Consider the following 22,686-nt stretch of genomic DNA (forward strand, 5'->3'; position numbering starts at 1 on the left):
TTGGACATATGTGAAGGTCTTATGACTGTCTCTAGTCAATGTGGCCAATTTGGACGCGAAGTTTGCTTTGGAGGATTTCACTAGTGCTCTTATTAGCTTGTTCAGGCTAAGGAGACATTGCTTCCAACTGGGCACCTGCTCCTTCTTGGTCTTGGACAGCAATTTTTTTCTTTTGTTATAGAGTTTATTTATTGCAGATGTCCACCAGAGGTTTACTCTTCCTTGCGGAGGATGATTTAGTCCCGTCGGGTATTCCTGACTCTATGCATCTATATAAATGCTCATATAGTGCTTTGGTGTAGTTTTGCATATTGGTGCCCATTACTACAGAGGGGGAGGGTGCTTTGAAGTGGTTTATACCATCCCTCAGGAGTCTGCAATCAGCTTTGGAGACGTTTTTAAGTCTAATCCTAGCTAGAAGGGGGTTGGGGGAGATGGTGACTTCAAAAGTGACCGCTTTGTGGCTGGATCTTACCAGGGAGGATAATACTATAGGGATGCTTGCAGTGGTTACTCATGGTGGTTAATACCAAGTCCAAGATATTATCACCCCTTGTGGGGGTATCGACTAGTTGTTCCGAGGCATTTGATTGAAAAAAATCAAGGAATCTCTGGGCATTTGTGTTCTGGCATGAGTAGTTCTTCCAATCTATGTTTGGAAAGCTAAAGTCACCCAGGCTCAGGGTAAAGGGTTGAATCTTGATAGATTTGAACAGGTCCAAATAGGTGGATTGGGCATTAGATTTGGGAGCCAGTAGCTAGCTATGATTTGAATAGGGATCTTGTCAATGGTTAACTGCACCTGTAGTGTCTCCCATGCATCATACTGTTTGACCAGCCTGGAGGTGTGTACATCTTTAATGTATACTGAAACTCCACCTCCTTTGGCTTTACTGCCCACAGTCTGGGGTCTGAATGTATGACAGAATGAGTAACCAGTTAAGGCTGGGGTGCTCTCCACAGCTTTAAACCAGGTTTCTGTGACTGCACAGATGTCAGCATTTTTCAGGGTTAGGAATACTTGCAATGAGTGCAGTTTCATGTTTAGACTCCGCAGCCCGACTTTTAAATTTGTGTTTTGTTGAAATTTTTATGTTGGCAGTTTTAACAACATCACTTTTCCTACAAAAGGCACTATAAGGGAGGGAATAGCCTTTGCCAGAAACATGAAGCCCTGGTGAGACAGATGCAGGACATCTCTGGCAAAGCATCATGGCTTGTCAATACCTTCCCAGGCTGTCAGGTACTGGATCCCCCTGGAATGATACCAGAAAGTAAGCCAATTGATAAAGTCAATCATTCTGGGTGATGGCAGAATGCGCTTAAGGCTAGGGACATGCCTGCCTGGGACACAATCAGTGAGGTCAATCATGTCTCTCTTCTTATAGTCCAGAGAGGTACACCTCTCATTCTGGGTGATGGCAGAATGCTGCTTAAGGCTAGGGACATACCTGCCTGGGTCACAATCAGTGAGCTCAATCATGTCTCTCTTCTTATAGTCCAGAGAGGTATGTCTCAAGTCATTCACACCAACGTGGAGTATGACAGAGTCATAACAGTACCTGTTGTTGAGAGACTTGAGTGCGTGTGTGATATGGTGGATTCTAGCACCGGACAGACAATTAACCTTGACTTTATCCTTATCCAGCCTGGTGAGAGGCACATCTGTGTGTCTCACAATGGAGTCTCCTATGACTAATATGTTGGGTTTATGGTGAAGCCTTAGTGGTTGTGAGGCACACGTGCATGGACTACGTGTGGTATGTGGTGTAGAGGACTGTGGAGATCGCGTGTGTTTTTGCCTCGGAGACCTCCTTGGTTTGGCTACGTTTATGTGAAGGACCTCTGCATATGTAGGTGTGTGTTGTGTAGGTGTGGGTGGTGTTTGAGGTGTAGTGATTGTGTTGACAACCTTTTCAGTGTCAGATATACTGGCTTGAGGGGGACAGAGCTTGGACTCTAGGTTCCTAATGTAACTGCATCTCTCACAAATTGTGTTCCTAGATGGTAGTAGTAGACAGTTGTCTGTGTACATGAGGTATTTGCTACGCTGTCACAGGTTGCCCATATCAACCACACTGGCAGGAGAAACTGTAGGAAATTGTCCATCCACATTTGTCAGAATTTAAGGGAGAAAGGCCAGGGACAGCCAAGGGGGTGGGCCTAAAGCCCAAGTGCTTAAACCAAAACTAAGAGCTTAGAATAACACTTAATTTACATAGGCTAAAAACAAGTAGTAATAAATGCAACAGAAAAGATGCAGTTGAACACTTTAGAGAACAGTCAGCAAGTAGCAGGAAAAAGCAAAATGAAGTAACAGAGAAGTAGGAAGAAACACAAATTAGAAAAATATAAGCAGCTGAATAAAGTGTATTTTTTTGTTTTTTGTTTTGTTTTTTTTATATATAAAGTAAAAGGGGAGAAAGCAGGAACATAAGATAATTTAAGGTTAAGGGAACTAAGGGGTTTGGCCTTCCCAAATGATCTCTGTATTAGATAGAATGAACTAATGAGATGGGAAAGGGGGGAGTGCCCCAGATCAAATTTACAGTAGGGGCAGGCAACTGCAAAAGCCGCCAACTTTAAGAACACAACAGCAACATGGTTTGAGAAAAAAGTTTCAGCATAGATCAGAAAACAATGCCAGCAAATGTATAAATAATCCAGTCAAGCAAAAATAAAGACAGTGCAGAACTCTGAAGTGCCAAAAAATATACTTATCAGCTTTATATTTCCAGATCATTTGAGAAATACTCTCATTTTGAACACAAGGCGATTCTAGCAATGATATGCATGAATTTATAAAAAGAGAATTTTTTTTTTATACCAGCAAGCCTTGAGACAATCAGATAACACAAAAACTGTTAGACCAGTTTTACCAACTTTAAGAACACAACAGCAATATAGTGGGAGAAAAATGTTTCAGCACAGATCAGAAAATAATGCCAGCAAATATATAAATAATTCAGTCAAGCAAAAATAAAGACAGTGCAGAACTCTGAAGTGCCAAAAAATAGTTATCAGCTCTGGCCTGCACCTGTCTCTGTTAGGTTTTTGTACATTGGGAAAGACTTTATCCACACCTATAGTGCCTTTTTTCAAGCAATGCCAACCAGATAAATCTGCTAACATAACAAAACAAGCAACATAAAATATGAAGGTATTGTTGAACAATGCCAAGATCCTAAACTAGTAACTCCACTTCCAAGCTCCCCTCACCATGGTGGATACTAATGCCTGTTTGGTGTCTGAGATGTGGTTTAAAACAGCAAAGAGTATTGTGGCAGTGCAGAGCTATAACACTTTCCACACATTTAGTCCAGGCACTGCACAGGAGGAGAAGAAAAGTGGAGGGGTCTCACTCTTTGTCCATGAGAGACTCGCATTAAGACTGGTTAAGCACCTTGATGTACTTGAGGTTCTTTATATCTGAATCACTATGAGGAAGATTCTTTATCATACACTGGCTAGCTACAGAACCTCTTGTATGATCCAAGAAAGCCACAGCACATATCTACATGAGCTGGAGTCTCTCACAATTAATCCCAATACCATCCTCCTAGGTGATTTTACATCCCGGTCTATTGACTGTGAAACTTACATCACCATGAATGAACAAGCACAGAGATTTTGAACTTTGTTAACATGTGTACCCTGGAACAAAAAGTCAGACTACCCACTAGTGAAAACAACATATTAGACATTGTTTTTACCAATATAGCAGCATATTGCACCATCCCATGGATATTATTATCCATTTTAGGACTGACCATAAAGATGTTTTATTCAAAATAAAATTGAAACCAGAGGCTCCCATTGTTCATAGTACCTTTAGAAACTTCTACAAGACAAACTATCTACTCCTAACTGATCTGTTAGCAAGCTTCAAATCCTCCCCAAACCATGAAAATTCTGATGCTTATGTGGAATTGTACTCTAGAGAACTGTTCCAGCATGAAAATAGGTGCATAGAAATACCTGTTCCCTGGAGAAATAAATGCATGGAAAACCTCAGAAGCAACCTCCCTACTGGGGAACTATAATATCAACAAACTATACAATAAAAAGAAAATTGTTGCCAAAAGTAAAAAGTGCAGTCCCCAAAATAATACATCTTTTGTCATTACACAATCAACTCAGCTGCCTAGTCAAGTCCATCAAAGCCACATTTTAGATGAAGATAGTCAACCAAGCTAAGGAAAAGCCACATTTTAGATGAAGATAGCCAAACAAGCTAAGGATAATCACAGGCCCTTTCTTTAGTTAACTTTGAAATTTCAGGAGCGCAGTGCAGTGATGTGCTGGGATGATTGTGAATGATGCCACCTTCACTGAAGCTAAAGATATTTTCTTCATTTTTATTTATTTATGTATCCTTAACTGACTGGGTTAGTCTCACTAGGCTAGTAGGGGAGACCTGAAGTGGTATTTACACTGCTAGGGAACATTTGGCCAGGACATTGGGGAATTTCCACTACTCTTTTCAATAAGTTCTGTGTAATCTCTTACATCCACCTGAATTACATCGAACTCAGCAGGTGGGACCTCAGTTTAACATTTCATATGAAGGATGACACACTCAGAAGTGCAGTACCCCCCCCCCCCCGCAATCAATGTACCTGGTGCAGGATTACAACCCAGAACCTTCAGAACCAAGGGTGAATGTGCTGCCTGTTGCACCACTGACACTGATATAGGTAACCTATTGACTGATAAAGTCATCTCAAACTTTACACCTGTCCCCCCCCCCCCCATCTGTCTCACAAGAAATACCTAAAAGTGACATCACTCACAAGCTACTGTATCACAAATGACCAAGTCCTAAAAATGTTCTCAAAAACTAAAAAAAAAAGAATCAATGGGTCCAGACAACATCCCAGGATGCATCCTGAATAGCATGATTTAGCTAAGCCCCTTACAACATTGTTCAATCTCAGCCTCAACACAGTCATATTCTAAACAAGACAGGATCCTCCTCTGACCTGGGAAATTACAGACCCATAAATCTGACCAGCATCATATGTAAAGCCATTGAAAGGATTATCATTGAGTTAATCAGTAAGGACATAAGGAATGTCTAAACTCAGAATTCATCTCAGTTCAGATTCGTCAAAAGTAGGTCATGCTTACTCAACCTAGTGGACTTCTTTGAAAGATTCACCAAGGCAATAGATGAAGGCAAAACAGTGCATGCCACCTAGCTCAACCTGGTCAAGGCGTTTGACACAATCCCCCACTCTGGTGTAGTAGAAAAGTTAAGCATACTAGGAATTAACCCCTAGATCACCCAATGGATTGCCAAATGACTCATGGATAGAATGCAAGAGATCAAAACAGAAAAAGCTATGAGCACAAAAAGACCAGTTACCAGTGGAGTCCCCAGAGCTTGGAGCTAGGATAGCTCCTGTTTCGCATCTACTTCTCTGAAGTTAAAGCCTATACTAAGGGACACTGGCTGACTACATTTGCAGATGACTACAAGATCAGTGAAGTTACAGAATCCCTAAAAAAGACTTAGCTACTCTGCAGGAAGGCTTGTCCCAAACAAATAACTAGTACCAGAATCATGGACTAAAGCTAAATGCCAAAAAAATGCATTGCAGTATCCTTTGGTAAGTCAATCCCCACAACCCCCCCTGGAACTAACACACTGACAATATGCCCTTAAGAGATGACCCAGTCATTCAGGATTTGTGTACTTATGTGGACAGCAACCTAACTTTCATCCATGTGTCCACTGTTGTGAGAAGTCCTCCAAGGGATGCCATTGACCCCCCTCTATTCAGCCCTCATAAGGCCAATAATTGAGTACAATACCAACTTTTGTATATAAATGTCCAGACCTGTGCAACAGGTGGAATGCACACAGAGGTACCTTTCTAAAAGGATGCTCAACTTAAGCAATTTACCATACCTGCACCAACTCTTACATTTGGTCTCTTGCAGACTACTAAGAGATGACCTATGTCTGGCATGCAAAGCATCCCCTGACCCATCTCTGATGAACCTCCTCTAAAACATCAACAGAATGTTTTGGAGAGACAGGTATATCTCACAGTGGATAACACTGCTCTGGAACACACTCTCCACCCATGTAAAGTAAAGCTTATCCCTGAACATATTCAAGCGTAACTTGGCTCTATGGATAGGAAATAAGAAATGTACCCCAGGGTTGACCTGTTCTCTACTAATGGACGCAGGTAGCTATTGAATGACATACAATACCCTACCTGGGACCCTTCTTGTATCTTTTTATCATTCTAGTTATCACTATGTGTAATACAAATCTAGTCAATGGAGGGATAAAGGTAATCTAAACACCAAATGGGCTGAGAAATTTGTTTAGGCTTAAAATGGGCCACTAGGACAGTTAGCCTAGTACTAACTTACGAACCTATTAAAAGGCTATAAATTCTGTTTAATGACTGTCAGAAAGATAATGTCATTGCTATTAAGACTCATGCCCATAGCTCTCAATCAATCAAGGACAAATCTCAACAGAATCAGGGACCACTGGGACAGTTTTAAAATATTAGTCCCATCAACTGGTGTTAGTCCTATCAACTAGAAACACTGACAGAACAAGAGAATGCGAATTAAAATACATTTTTGAAGTAAAAAAATATGTAACTATTATTGTCATTATTTATTAAGTATAGCTCACCACATGCCGCGGTGGTACGGCGGTAGTGTTGTTAACTCACAGCAAGAGGTTCTCCTGTTCGATTCTCGGCTGGGCTTGGGAGTGCCTTCTGTGTGGAGTATGCATGTCCTCCCCACGGTTGGGTAGCGTTCAAAAGACATACGTGTGCAAATGGACGTGCCTTCGTTGAAGGTTGGGCGTCAAGCTGGCACCTCGGCATTTCGTAAAAATCTACTGCCAATCATTAGTGGACCAGAGTTCCACTGTGGCGACCCTTTACTGGGAAAAGCCGAAAGACAAACAACAACATTTAAGTATAGCTCACCACCTTTTCTCCAAAGGTCACCAACTTTCGAAGGGATTAAAAGGGACTGTGATAAACTTTGAGTCAAAATCAAGATGTCCCTGAGAGGTATGTGCCTCCCTTAATAAAAAAAATGAAGAACGGTGAGTTCCACATCACTCTTACTTCTACTACTACTACTACTGCACATCCTATTACTCAGAAAAATAAGTAATGCATTCATACCTCTCAACCTCTTAGAGCAAGAAATCTGGCCAAAGCCATAAATAAAAGTGGGACAGAGGCCTAAAAATAGGGACAATTTTTAAAGCTTGCTCTTACAAACTTATAAAGTTAATACAATAATAGGTTTTGCGGTAGCATGAATTTTCTGGAGGGCACAAAGTCTGAAACTTAAATGTCTCATTATTTTCTAACTTCAGTCTTTAATGATTTGGCACTAATTTGCCAGAAAAATCACAATTTTATGAAAAACGGGCTAAAAATATGAGGATAAAAATCTGAAAATTCTACGACAGACAATCTGTACAGTTGAGAGGTAGGCATTTGGTATTGGCAAAATATCGGTTCTCGTGAGCTGATCATAGGGTTACCACCTGCCCCACTTTGAGAGGGACAGTCCTTCTGGGCAGCTGTGTCCTGCAAATAAATCGAAAAAAATCACAAATGTCCTGAGATTTTAGGACAAACATATTTCCTATACTTTATGTAATAGTTGCATAAAACAGTCATTCTGTATCTGAAACACCTAAATGATATAAGAAACAGAATAAGCAACTAAAATGCTACAAAAATAAGCTTTCATTTAGGCAAAAGGTGAAGTTCTGTCCTTTGTACTGGCTGTGGGTATGTATGTGTTTTGCCCTACAAAATCTGAGGTTTGTACCAAAAATGTCCCACTTTGGGCATTTGAAAATGTGGAAACCCTATAAAACTTGACGTTTCAGTAAACTAAAATATCTTCGTTTTAATATTACAGTAAAGGAACTTGTCTTAGTGCAGCACTATCACCCAAAGGGTAATACTTGAGAAAAAAACAGTATATTTTCTCAATTACGCCGGCATCTCAGCACCTCTGCCCCGCCTACTAGTTTTTGGAAAAATGGTTTACCTGTATTGTCTGACTTTTAGACCTGTGTTTGTAGAAATCCCTACTAGACTGCTACATAAACAAAGATCAAGTGCCTTTTCGTTGAAACGTTGCTGTTCCAGAACCTCGATTGTGTCAGCCATTTCTGAATGCTCTACTAATCACACCACCGAGGAGGGCAAAGTCTACAAAGCAATCCGTAGCAAAGTTACTAGTCCATTTCCGTTACACAACTACGAGTACGTTGTAGTTCCACAGTATCTATATATTACTAGTTATTGAGAATTTTAGCAACAGGCTTCCGGTCACTCAGTAGTTGGGAATGTGCATACTTTTAAAGTACGCTTTAAAGAAAGGTTGTGTCTGAACTGATAATCTTTTATTTAAGCATAACGTGTACATATTTATGATGTAGGCAATGTTGTAGAACCAGTCCCCCACCCGCTTCGGACTGTGCAGAAATGGGTGTGGCTTGTGTGATTGATAAGAACATAGCCGTGATGTCTGCAACTAATGCATGTTTGCTTGCCAGCCACGCATACATTGGCAGTTGCATATATTGAAATCACTCCTGTACATGTGATTTGCTGAAACTGAGGGGCTCAGCTGCAGAACGAAATGAATTAAATGCTGCAATTCTGGCAGAGGAGAAAAACTTTTGTTAAAGTCTTTTAATGCGTCTTCACTGATAAGCATTGTAATATAACTGTACTTCTGTAGGAAATCAGTTTACAGTTATCCCTAACCATAGCCTAATAATGTATAAGTAGTTATAGATAATATGTTCTCTAAAATGTATACTCTATCTGAGATCTTCACAAGAGAACATTTTATCTTTGTATGCTATCTCCTTTCGGCTGTTCATTCATAAACCCCATGAGCCTGGGAATTGTTAAGTCACTCAAACTCGTAAGGGAACGTTTGTACTGTAGGAACCAAAACGTAGTTTGTAATGGTGGCAGAGAGTATTTTAGCAGGTTGCACATAACACAGAGGTCTAAAACTGAGTAGACGTGTCATTTTAAATTGAATGTTTGGTTTCCTGCAGGGAGAAGATTGTTTCGTTTGTATTTCTGTATTTTACAGCAGGTGCATGCTTGATGGCGACTTTTAAAGAACTAGAGGTCAGAATCCAACAACTGGAAGAAGAACTAGCCACAGAGAGAAATAAACGAGGATGTTCTGATGACCAAAGCCACAGACCTAAGATTGAAAAAATGAGCGCTGAAGTGTTGGATTCTAACCCTTACAGGTGTGTTCAACTAGGCTGCACAAACTAATGATTTATAGTTTTCATTGAGAGGATGCTGTCTGGTGACTTCAGTTATTATGTCTGGCTTAAAGGGGATTAATATACATGGGAAGTTGCTGAAGAAAATGTGCAGGGAATGAGCACAGGCGTAGCCGATACTTACAAATCTGCCGCTGAGACTTATGACAATAGATCTAAGTTGGTAACGTCTTACTCATCATAAGAGGAGTCCTGTAGAATGAAATAGCAGCATTAAGTATAAAGCTAGTGTAGACTTTGGTTCAGAATGTCAGTGTTGTAGTCATACTTGAAAGCCGCAAATCTAACAGCAGAAAGCATACCTCTCAAGTGTACCACATTACGAGGAACGTACCTCATTTGGGGTCTTAAAAAGTTCATGTTCCTCGAAGTTCCACATTGAAAGAGTCTGTCACACATTCAGTGTTAGGAATTTTTTAAAGTGAAATCCATGGTAAATAGAAATTAATCATTCATTAAATTATCTTCTTTATAAGTAAAGCCAGCATATTTTAACCATCCAATGACCTTCCTAGTTGAAGTTGTTAGTAAGCCATTAGTATATGTTCCACATTTTGCCCATTTGTTCCACATTATGAAGGTGAGTGTTCCTCATTTTGGCGATGTAAGGTTGAGAGCTATGGCAGAAAGTCATTGAAAACTCCAGTTACAGGAATTTGAGTTTAGGGTTTATACCCAAAATATTAGACAGACTGTGGTGGTGGTGCTGCAGTAGTGTTGTCGCCTCACAGTAAGACGCTGTCGGTTCGATTCTCAGCTAGAGCGTCTTCTGTGTGGAGACGTGCGTGAATGGGTGTTCCTTCGTTGAAGGTTGTGCGTCAGAGCTGGCAACTCGGTACGTAAAAATCTTCTGCCAATCATTAGCGGACCGGAGTTCCGCTGTGGCGACCCCTAGCCGGGAAAAAGCCAAAAGAAAGAAACCCAAAATCTTAGACATACTAAGACTCTGAGTTGTGCGTAAATGTAGCCTGCACGCAAAACGTGTAGTGGGCATGTTGTATCATTTTCAACCCCATATGCTTTAAATGAGGTTGTGATTTCTGTGCATTTGTACCTACAATGTCTTTGTCTGCTACTGACAGCAACTTAAACGGGCAACAACAACGTGAGTGAATCTCTGGAAAGCTGCCTTACTCATTCAGTTAGGGATATTGCCCAAATGAAGGATGTGCATAAGTTCCCCAGAAAAGGGAACAGTTACAGCAGCAGGGGCCCTAGTATTTGAGGGTCACTGCAGGGCCGTGTTAGCATTTTGGGGGACCCCTAGGCACTTCCAGTATAAGTATCATCCTGTCAATGCCACACCTCCTAAGAAACCTTTTAGTTTGTGCTACAAACTTTTAGGAGTAGTACGCACAGACAGACCTTAGCTACAAGCTGTTACATTACAACAGGCCGATATACCACACTTTGTTGACCTGTCTAACAAAGGAACATTTACAGTTACTGGCATTTAGTTGCAACAGTGATACATTACAACAACTATATGTACAGGTCTGGACTTAAATGAAGTGATGACTAGGCCTACTGTTTCAACACCCCCCCCCCTACACACACACACACACACACCCTCCAGTCCTCTCCTCTGATCCACCACCGCCTTTTGGCCTCCGATAGCATGCACATTACTTTTTTTTTCTTCCTTTTCTCACATTTTGCCTTGCTCTCAGCTTTTTCAAGAAGCCATAACTTTCTATATGCTCTGCAGTGCATTTTAAACATTTTTTTACAGAACCTTTTTATCCCATAATAGCTTGAACAAAAATTATTATAAAGGAAATAAATTCACTATTGCTGTTCAGCTTTAGTTTTCTTTGCATTTTTTTAGTACTCCTTTCCTAACCAAGACAGCGCAGTAATAACTATTTAGGAAATAACTTAATTAAGCTGGTGCCCCCAATGCCATAGGGGTTATATATGTGCCCTGTGATGCATTTTAGAGCAGTTTCTTAGCATTTTATTCCAATGGTGGCCTAAACAAAAATCACGAAAAAGAAAAGAATTTCAGTCTTTATTTTTTTCTTTCAAGGAAGACATAAGTTGTGCCCAAGGTTAATGTTCAAAGTTGACAAAATAGTAGCTCACAATAAACTAACAAGCCAGTTGTGGAAATGCATAGGTTTTATCTGGGAATGGTCTCCTTCCCTAACTACCCCCCCCCCCCAAAAGACATTCACTGCCAATACATCGCTCTGATGTTGGACTAGGATGAGAGCAGAGGTTTAAATTGCCTTAGCCATATATTTCAAGTGACTACTGATATATGTATATATAGCATGCTTCCTCACCCTTAACCCTTAAAGCCAGCCCCATGTATATGTGCCTGATGTGTGACTGTGAGAATGATTTCAGTAATGTATTCTAATTTGTTGCTCTTAGACAGTACACCACCCTTACACAAGCTATAGTAACCTTCTTTTTACACCTCTGAGGTCTGTGCGAAAAGTAAATAAACCATGACCACACTGTCCTCAGCTCAAGCACAATCTATAATGATTTCATGTGCACACCTCTAAGGTTTGACTGATGAAAATTTAAAGTTGTAATACCCACACAATCCCCAGATCCAAGCAGCTTTCTGTACACACACATTTGAGCAGGGCTGTTTTTAGAATGGGTGTGGTTGAAACCAGAGGTTCTTATTAGATTTATCCCAAAAGGTTCATATCTCAGCGTTGTTTAGGTTAAACAGCTCAGTCAGAAAATTGATACAGTTTTTGTCCTCATTCAGCTCAGTCAGAAAACTGATACTTTTTTGTCCTCATTTTTCTTCAATCGGCAGTAGCTTTTGTGGGGGTCCCCACAGAGTCGAGGATGATTAAGGGAGCCCCCAGTGTCCATTTATACAGTCTGGTACTGCCACACTAGATCAGTGACTTCTGTTTAGCAGTCGTCAAATAGCAGCAGGGGTAAATCACTTATTTACCCCGTTGAGCAGTAATGCATACCTGTCACTCTCCCTGATTTTGTTCATACATTTGCTTTCAACTTTGCAAAAAGTTTGATTTGCCTGGTAAGTCATTCAGGATTACAGTCAATCAATCCAGACATCTGAGTTTTATACTTATGGTCCAAAAATACATGCTGATGCAAAAGGTGTTCTACTAAATTTTTAAGTGCATTAGAGTAATTAAAATGTAGCCCTGATTCTGAGCCTTTATTCTTATTATTTTTGGGATTGCACTGAATTCTTAAGCAAAGGAATTGAGAGTTATACTATCTGGTGTTATGCTTGTATTTATAAAACTCCCTGAAAGAGAAAACAATCCCTGATTATCAGAAGTATCAGCTCTTCTTAAAATCCAAAATTTTCACCAAGATAAGTCACTCTGGGCTGCTGATCTCTCTAGTGCATACCTTGCTCATGTTCATTATCATCTTCAATCTAACAGGGTCATATCACAGCCCTGTTCAGGTTAAAGAGCATAATTATTAAATTAATACATTTTTTTCTTCCTCATTTTCCCCCAACCTGCAGCAGCTTTTGTGGGGCCCACACACAGTCAAGGATGATTAGTAGGGGCCCCCTGCAGCCACAGGTATAGCAAGTGGAGAAAATGTCCAACAGCAGGATTTAACTAAGCCACCGGCATTGTCAGTTGTAGAATATTTAATAGACTTATGATGCCTGTTACTTGACAAAACACTGTTACTACAACTGGAAATATCTTTGAATTTTAAAGGAGGCATAAATAAGAGTTATCCATGTGGTTTATTAAGTATACAAGAATGCTGTACTAGCTTTTGTTGGTTTGACAAGCATGTAACAAGATCAGAAGAAGATAACTTGCTGTGGTTGGGGGGCCCCCAGCGACCACAGGGTTCGTTGGTGCCTAAAACTGGCCATGAGTCACTGTAAGATCTCCACTTTCTTCTCAGTATAGGCTGAACATTTGAAACGGCACCAGTAAAGTACAGGGTATGCACATATGGAAAGAGCTAGCAGACCCTGTGTGTTGGTTAACCTCATAGGATAACTGTGAAATGGCTTTTCTGTATTGAAATGAGATATATTGTCACCTTTTGTACAATGGCATATGGTGCCCTTTGGTGTTATGAAGCATGTTTGCCTAGCAAAATATGTAATGCCATGGAAAGGATTTCACTGAGTTAATCAATAAGGACATAGTGAACCTCCACACACAGGGTCCATCTCCGTTCAGATTCGTAAAAGACAGGTCGTGCTTGCTTACCCTAATGGACTTCTTTGAAAGTCACCAAGGCAATATATGAAGGTAAAACAGTACCACCTACCTCATCTTGGCCAAGGCTTTGACATTATTTCCCCTTGGGCATAATAGAAAAGTTAAGCATACTAGGAATTAACCCCACCACCACCCATTGGATCGTCGACCTGCTCACAGAATGCAAGAGATCAAAATAACTATGAATCGGCTTTTCAATACTGAAGCAGGATATATTGTCACCTTTTGAACTATGTCATATGGTACCTTTCATCTTTTTTTCTTTGTGCAGTCAGTTTGTGATATTTTCCATGTTTTTTTTTTCTCTGATTAACAAAGAAAGGGAGGATTGCCATAAATGTTAATGTTACAATCTCACACATACACATACAGGGTATAAGTTTTTTCTCATTTCTGGTTATTGGCTAGGCATGCAAGTCTGCTGACTGCTAGCGTATTGTTTTTATAGCATTGGGGTTGGTATAATGCTTAAGATATAAAGTACAGGGTTTGATTCTGACCTTTGAGGGCGCTGATGATTTGCACAACAGTTGGTGTTTACCACACAGACACAAGATACAGCTCATTGTCTAGTTATTAACTAGGGGTGTAATAGTCTGCATGTTGATTGCCTAGTTTTTACCCATGAACCTTTTAAATAATTTGGAAAAAATAAAAATTAACCTATTAAATAATTTTGAAAAAATAAAAATATTGGAAAACCTATCATCAAGTCCCAGTGGCCTACTGGGTAAGGTCTTTGCTTCCTATCCAGGGATTGTGGGTTCAAGTCCTGTCTGGGGTACTATAATCTGGGAAGTGAGGTTGATGTAATGGTTAAGCTCTTCTGGTTATTGGCTAGGCTTGTGAGTCTGCAGACACAGAACCTAGTATTTATCCATGGACTATTGATGCTCCTGGCCTTTGTGACCTGCGACATCAAAGTAAGATGGGCCTGAAGATGCTGTGAGCCATATAGGCCTATTAAAGTCTGTGGATGCATTGCACGCCTAGTCTAGTCTAATATTACAAGGGGATTCCATATATATTTTTGGGGAAGTGGTTTAATAAAAAGTTTGCAAAGTTATTTATTAAAAAGGGGCTGTATCTATACTAGGAGTGATAGGGTGAGGAATGCATCAGGGCATGTAAACTGCCAAGTGCAGCAGTGCATGTAGTATCCGTTTCAAAACACTTTAACATTTTTCTTTCACTGCAAGATTAGTATTACCCTTTCAAAACTAGACAAGTTCAAGGAAGGCCAGTTGTATAGTTGAGTGAATTTAAACAAGCTTTTACAAATCGCAAAGTTGGTTGGGATAACTGACTTTTAGGGTTCTTGTACTATGAGAAACTTTGGTAGGTTGAGCTTCACTGTCCAGCTGCATAACAATTCCATGTGCTTGCCCATAAAAGCAAACAAGGCTGCAATGTAAAATGTAGGTATTGTATGACTCCAGTGTTCAGATAATAACACACACCTTAAGAGTAAAAATGATCTTTCTGTATTCTTTCATAGTACTTGACACCTGTGAGGTACTGAAAGTATTTGTTTTGAAATACAGATAATGTATTTGTAAGAATTAATTAAATCAAATGTGATGTTGTGGTCAGTTTGTATTGAGAGAACAGAACAATTTATTGTTGCATATGACATTTCTTAGAGTATAAATGTATGGCGATATTAGTGTAATTGACATTTTCATTTAAGGATTACTTTAGAACGTTGCTCAGACACAAACTGAGACAGAAACAACAAGCCAATCATATAAATGTTAAAGGTACATTTTTATCACAAAACATTGGTAACCGAAAATTTTCCCTGTATTCATTGCAGCTAAAAAAACAGTGAGACTGTCTGGCACACAAAATGCTGCTGAGCTGAAGTATTGTGCAGTGACCTGTAAACTTGCTGTGAATTTGGCTGAAGCATTGAGAGAAGAGATTTGTAGTATACTCTGATAGCATACAAGGGATTAAACCCTGATTACATCGTAGATGACCCAAGCAGTAACCAAGCTCTTGCCCTCACTCCCTGATGAGATAGAGAGAAATTTAAAAAGTAAACAGGAAGTGAGTATTTAAATCCAAGCATTCTAACTGCCAGCAAGAAGTCTAGTAGAATGTACATGCCTATGAGAAGAAATGGCGACCAAGTTGTGCCAGCAGGGGAAGAACAGACAGGGCCAGGCAAGAGGAGATATTAGTGATCCACCTAGAAAATCTAAATATGGAGTCAAAGTCCTAGTTGGACTTTATTATGGTGGAAATGCAAAAGACAAACACTAACTACACAGGAAGCAAATGGACAGCAGAGTGGAAGAAATGGGAAACAGTAGTCTCCAGTCATGCAGATCAACTAGTTGTAATGGAAGTTGACACTGAAGACATTATTAATTGATTGGCAGCAGCAGAAGAGAAAATAGAGTTGCTGGAAGCCAGATTAGTAGATGTTGAAGACACATAGAGAAGGAAAAATATTAATTTTGTAGCAGGAAGAGAGCTGTAACAACGCAGAGGGTGTAATGATGAAAAAGAATAATGCCCCAGAGGCTGAAATAAAAATCAAGAGAATGCGCATCCAGTGTCACTCAAGAGTGAGAATGGCTTGGCTTTTGTTGGTAAGGTTTACAACTCTTACTAAGCAAGAGAGGCTGCTGGAAACTATATGGTCTTTGAGGAAGATGATCAAAATAAGAGGTAGCAGAATATATTGTGAAAACAATTTACTCCAGCCAAACCTGGTCTAAAGAGATTATCTTTCATGCTAACTCTGAGGGTATGCAGAACACAAAAGTGGAGATTATATGCTGTACTCCTCTCTCTCAAGTAGAGGTACGTGTCGTTCATAATGACCACTGCTGCAGTAGCCTTAGCTGTATGGGTTATATCCTCCCAAGGATATAGCAGCCAACCAGTTGTCAAAGCTTCAGGGCAACTTCACTGCACCCAAACTGTCAGTCAGCTTGAGCTGAGATGACTAAAAGACAAGTTTGGGTGACAAGCCCTTCAGAGCTTTAATGCAGCTGAAGAGTACGCTCCTGTAAGGCTTAAGGATTGATTTTTGGCTTCTTGTTGTTCCTTTGCTGGGTAGGCAAGTTCCTTTGGGGGGGGGGGCTTCCATTTTCTAAATATCGTTTTTGTTTTATCACTTTCCTCTTCAAGAAAGTTATTTTAAAGCTAGGAGCTTTGTGTTGTGACAGAGTGTCACAAAACTATAGGACTTTTAAACAGAAGTGCACTTTTTTCTTGTTTTAAAAGCTGTGTAAAGTAACTGAAAACCATTTTTTTTCTATGGAGAAATTGTTTATTTTACTTTTTTTTTTGGAGCTGGCAAAGTGTTTTAAAATGTTTTTACTGTGTTTTTCTGTGAAAAAGTGACTTTTAAGGACTTCTAGTTTTAACCGTGTTTTTGCCAGTTGTCTTCCCCAGGAAAGAGGCACCAGTTTTGGATTGAGCATGGAGCAAACTACCAGTAGTCCCATGGTCAGTTCTCCTTCCATCTGCAAAATGAACAGCCTTTGCCACCATACTAGACTTGCAGTTTGACTCAGCTGCACATGAGTGACACTGCTATGGCCGTTTGTTGTACCTCAGACCACTCATCTTTTATCCCAATCCCTCTGGTGTAACACCGACAGCCAGTTTGAACCTGGTCTTAGCCACATCCTCTGCGGTTGTTAGGGTCCCCTCAGCGGGCAAGGGAGGGCCACTATTGTCGATCCTGGGAAAGGAACAGGGAAGGCTTCAGAATGCTGTACCCATCTCTGTGGAAACTGCTGCTGCCACTAGTAACACTACTGAACCCATTTTTCCTAGCCGAAAAGAAATAAGCATGTGTCTACTGTTCAAATTTCCATAGACAGGAGTAATTTACTGTGTCTGGCTCAGGGTTTAAGTTAGGCTTTTTTCAAGATTCTGAATCTGAACAAGATGAAGGGACTGTTAACAGGGTTTCCTGCACAGATTTACGATTCAAACTCTGAAGAGAACTCTGGTTCTTATTCTTCCTCTGGGGGGTTATTTTTAAGACTTTTGATAGACTATCTTTCTAAGACTTTTGGTTGACTGTGCCAGTGTTTTTAGTGGGAGAACACTGAGGTTTTAGTCTCTCAGAAAATACTGTAAGCTGTTACCCAAGTATTTTCCAGATCTAATACCTGTTCTTCCCTCCTGTTTTGTCTGCACTAGAGGATATGTGTGTGTGTTTTGCCTGCAATTTTCCTGATAGCCAGCTGCTACTAATAAGGCAGATTTAAGGTTTTATACACTATTCCCAAACCTGATCCAGTAGCTATCACTTTAGTTGATCCCACTGCTGCTAACACATAGTTAATTTCAAGCCTACTATTTCTGATAAGGATGGCAACATAACTATGTGAAAAAAGTGTGTATTTATCAACTTTGATTCTCGGAATTTTGAGACTTGTATGTTAAAGTTTGTTGTGAAAGTATGAGGAATGTTTTATCTGCAGTTTCTTCTTATGTGGAAAAATCTGCTTGAAATAATTTAGTTTCTTGCATTACACAGCTCACTGTTTTGAGGAGGTTTGCACTGCTGCATTCTTGGAACGTTACAGATGTTGATAAAATGAGATTTCAAATTCCCATTTAGCGATTTCGTTTTTGGCCCCCTCTACTACAGAGGTGATCAAAAAGTGTGATGAAAGAGGTAAGCTGATCCATGGAATCTCTAAGCTTATTCTGCCCTCCTTTTCCAAGTTTTTTAAGGGGTTGTCTAACTCCTCGTCCATTTGTGGCAAAAAGCAGAATAAACAGTCTCAACAAAGTACAGATAAACAGATGTTTAACGAGACTTGGCTAAGGGGTTCCAAAAGGAAACCTCAAACTTATCAAAACCAAGGACAGTCCAACAAGTGTGAATATTCAAGAGAACGCGTGACTCCCTCTCACCCTGGCCACTTTTTTCTTCAAAAGTCTGAACCTCCATTTTCTTCATAGGTGAATACTAGGCTGTATGCCCTGAAGGACCATTTTAAGCCTAGCCAAAAATCCCAAGTCACAATCAAATCCTGTACCTTGTGTCTATGAGGTAAAGACCTGAAACATTATGCCAAACCTCTAAAAAGCCACAGTCAACACCTTATAGGATTTTCAAAGGATATCCTGACTTATGGTTTTAAAAAATGTATTCAGGTAAAGTTAAAACTTACTGCTAACCTGATTATAGCCTCCAAGACCAAAATGACATACTATTTTCTTTGGTGGGTCCTTCACTTTGGTTTAATAATCCAGTTCCTGGTAGTGAACCCCAGATGCTACACTCTTAGTTTTCATGTTAGAGACAATTCTTTAGCAGCAGACAGTTTTAGACAAATGGGTTCTGAATTTATTCAAGGTTACAGATGGTAGTGTGAGGGATTTCCTCCTTTCTGTCGAGTCATTCCTCATCCTGTAGATCACTCTTTATTTTCCACCAGTTCATCACATGCTGTCCCAAGGAATGATAGAACCAGTTCATCCTTCCGAGGTGGGGAATGTTTTTTATTCAAGGATGTTATCAGTGCCAACGAAAGAAAATGCTTGTCGACCAGTTCTGAATCGTTCTTTCCTAAACCTATTTGTGACCGTACCCAAATTCAAAATTGTCACTTGTTACCCCTTATTTCTCTTGTAACACTAGACTTAAAAGATGCTTATTGCATTCCTGTTCACCCAGACTTCAGACATTTCTTAAGGTTTTTCTGTATGGATCGCATCTGGTTTTACCCTCTGGGGTATCCACTACACCAAGAGTGTTCACAAAGTATTTAGCTGCAAATCTGATGTCTTTTTCATTCCTTCTCACTTATGGGTTACATATGCGATCCTCTGATCCGACTGGAGTGCATTGATTTAGACTAGGATCCAATTCTTTAGCTCCTCCTACTTCCCACAATGTCCCTCACTTCTTTCAACCTCCCTAGATCTCATCTGCCACCAGCCAAGTCAGATGTGGTCATGTAGTTTTGAGCGGTTTAGTTGAGTTTTTGGGTTCTTCTCGTCACATAAATGCCTTTCTCTTTAGTTTTATAATTCTAGCTTACCTTCCTCCCCTCCTGTTTTTCTGGTGTGCGTGGTGTTTAGCTTTTTCCCCTATTTGTTTATTCTGTTCCCACTCTTGGGGTAGCCATTAGCTAATAGACTCTCTTATTCACCTTACTGTCCTGTATATATATATATATATATATATATATATATATATATATATATATATATATATAAAAGTAAAAAAAAAACTCTGGTTTCAAAGGGTGCTTGGAATGCCAATGTAAGTTCCTGCATTCTGATGCACATTCTTTGTGTACAGTCTGGGTCCAGAGCATCTGAGGTCAGCCTGCTCTGTTTGTGAGTTTCAATCCCAGTGTTCTCGCCGACCGCAGAAACAAGCTGATTCTGAAGGGCCTGTTGCCCGCTTCCTGTCCAGGGGCTCAAACACCCTCCAACAGCTTTTCTGGGTCCTCAGTCTCCAAGAAGTCTCCTGATAAATCTTTGACGGCATCTTTTGGAGCTCTCTGCTAAGGCTGCGAGACCCTCTGATCTGACCACTTTGAATCTTAGACCTACTTCGGCTTCAGTGGATCCGAATCACACTTCAGATCCATTGGGTTGTACTTAATCTTGAATTCCCCTGAAGCTGCCCTCTCCACCTCAGATTCTAAGCCTATGGATCCTGCAGCGAGGGGTCCCATGCTGGTGCTGGGTTTTAAGTCAGCCCCTTCCCCTTGGATTGCAACAGACTCCCTCTAGGCACTCCAGACCCACTGTCAGTGGCTTCGTCCTGGTCTTCTAGGAGTCTTTCTGAGGCTGACATGGACAGGATAATTAGGAAGTTTTTCAGGACTCTGATCCAGCTGGGGGTCTTCTCTGCGCTGTTCCTTGAGGATTCTTGGAATGTCTTTCTCTAAGTCCTGTCTCCTCCTTCAATCCATCCTTCGGCTTTGGAGTCTCAGGATCATAGCCAACTGAGAGATCCTGGTGTGAGTGTGCAGATAGTGCCCTCCTCCACTCTGACTGCTTCCTTGACCTCCTCAGCTCCACTGTCTTCTGATCATAGAGGTTTTTTGATCCGGGATGTCCCTGTCATATTTGGGGGGGGGGGGTTCTGCTCGTACTTTGTCGTCACTTGGGTGCTGGACAGTTCGGATCTGATTCTACCAGGGACCCATGGATCAGGGATCCCGGCCCCCTCTCCTTCTGCAGCATTGGCTCTGGTGGAACTGGGGATGGATTCTCCGGGTCCCTTGGCACTCCTGGTAGAATGGGCTTTCTCTAACCGTAGGAGTCCTGTCTTTTTTGCTACAACCCTTCTTGTCCTCTTCCCTTGGATCAGAGACTTGAGCTCGTCATTCCTGTCCTGAGTCAACCCGTCCAGACTGGTCTCCAAATGCTTCCCCCAGAGGGAACAACTTCCTCTTCCGAGACCTCCCCTGAGCATCCAATAGAGGAGATTACTTGTAAGAGGATGTGCAAAAGGAGGCACATTGACTCCCCCTTGGAGTCCCATCACCGAGGATACAGACTTTGATGAAGGGGAAGGCTCCCCTATATCACCACCGGAGGATGTCTCCTATGTGGACATTTTAGAGATCCTGTGGCAGAGAGGTGTTTGGTCATCCCAACCTCCATCCTCAGAGGAGTCTATATTTTTGTGACTGGCCCATCTACATCCTGGGTGGTTCCCCCAGTGGACGAGCTCCTGGATTTGGTGTCCAGCCAGGCCTGGAAGGAGCCAGACTCTACTGAACCAATCCTCAAGTGCCTGGACAAACTTCCCCCCCCCACGACAGACCTTGTTGGACCAAGGGTATTCCAGTGGATGCCATGGTTGTGGTAGCAGCTACCAAAAAGGAACTAGTGAAACAGAGCTCCACTGTCTATCTGCTGAACAGGGAGTCCAGAGCGATGGACAGGTATGGTAAGCGCATTTCCACCTCTGCCACTTTCTCACTGAGGACATTGAGCTACCTGGCACATGTTGCTCACTTGCAGAGGGATCTAGTGAAAGAGCTATCAGACTCTCTGGCAGAGACCATGTTGCTGGAGGACTTCAAGAATGTCTTCCCCCGAATGGCCACTCTTTCATCTTTGTCCAAATTCTTCCATGAGGCTGATTTCCCATTTCATGGAAGGTACTTCACGGGCAGCCAGCTCAGGCATTGCTATTCAGAGACATGCCTGGATTAGGCTTTGAGAGTTTGCGGAGCCCTTAAAGGCATCCTTTAACACCCCATTTGATGGATCCTCTCTCTTTTGGTCCATCAGTCAGAGACGCTAACCCGCAGTGAGAAAGAAGGGAAGACATTATCTGCCATCAGGGTCAAGTTCCACACTCCACAACGCACCTTCTCTAGAAACTAGGGCAGTGGAAAGAGAACCTGGTTCTGTAAATCCAGGGGTCTTCCCAAGATCAACACAAGGATTCTTCCTCTAGGAGCAGAGGAGGAAGTTTCAATGGGAGACACCACCCCAGGGGCAGAGGGGGTCCACAGAATTGGGGCTTAAGGGAACCCTTCTCTGATAGGTCTTACCAGTGCCACTGAAGCCCTGCCTGACTGCTCATCTCTGGAGGCAGTTGGGGGTCATTTTTCTCTGCACCCTACCTCCTTGACAGATATAACTCAAAACAAGTGGGTGCTAAAGATTATATCCAGAGGCTATGTTATTCCCTTTTTCCTTCCTCCTCCCAAGAGGCAAAAGAGATTCCCTGCATTCAATCCAGTCAGAGGGTGTTCGCAGTAGCAGAATTTTTAAATCTGTTGCAAGAGTCATCCTAGAGGTCCCAATCAGATGGAGGATTCGGGAACTTACTCTCTCTTCTTTTTATTGCCAAAGAAAACCGAGGATCTGCGATCCATTTTAGATCTAAGCACTGGGGATCACTATAAATTTTCAAAGTCGAGCCCATCTCCTGTGCAGACTTTAGAATTCATCAGAGCTACCTTGGACACAGTGAACCAGATTTGCTGCTTCTCCCTCTCATCACATTCAAACATTGAGAAATCATGTCGAACCATCTTGAATCTAGCTTCTCCACTGGCATGGCTAATACTCCAGGCTCGACTGCCATACCATTAGTTCCTTTTGCAAGGTATTATATGCGAGCCCTTCAATGGACCCTGGCTGCTGAATGGTCTATATTCTACCAGCCTCTGTCTGTTCTATCGAGCTGAC

At 41.2% G+C, this 22,686-nt stretch overlaps 2 protein-coding genes across 2 annotated transcripts in view; one reads left to right on the forward strand and one right to left on the reverse strand.

The window, feature by feature from the left end:
- ACAD11 (acyl-CoA dehydrogenase family member 11) overlaps window positions 1-8,487 on the reverse strand; it is a 1,831,981-nt gene extending 1,823,494 nt beyond the window's left edge. The window contains exon 1 of the mRNA XM_044061525.1: window positions 8,059-8,487. Coding sequence (XP_043917460.1) covers window positions 8,059-8,180 — 122 coding nt within the window. The 5' untranslated portion in view covers window positions 8,181-8,487. The remainder of the gene's footprint in view (window positions 1-8,058) is intronic.
- Window positions 8,488-9,013: 526 nt separating this feature from the next.
- Window positions 9,014-22,686, forward strand: part of UBA5 (ubiquitin like modifier activating enzyme 5) — a 443,420-nt gene continuing 429,747 nt past the window's right edge. Inside the window, exon 1 of the mRNA XM_044061527.1 lies at window positions 9,014-9,289. Coding sequence (XP_043917462.1) covers window positions 9,138-9,289 — 152 coding nt within the window. The 5' untranslated portion in view covers window positions 9,014-9,137. The remainder of the gene's footprint in view (window positions 9,290-22,686) is intronic.

The sequence above is a fragment of the Protopterus annectens genome, chromosome 2.part0 (assembly GCF_019279795.1).
Source record: "Protopterus annectens isolate FY-2018-M chromosome 2.part0, PAN1.0, whole genome shotgun sequence".
Lineage (NCBI taxonomy): Eukaryota > Metazoa > Chordata > Ceratodontiformes > Protopteridae > Protopterus > Protopterus annectens.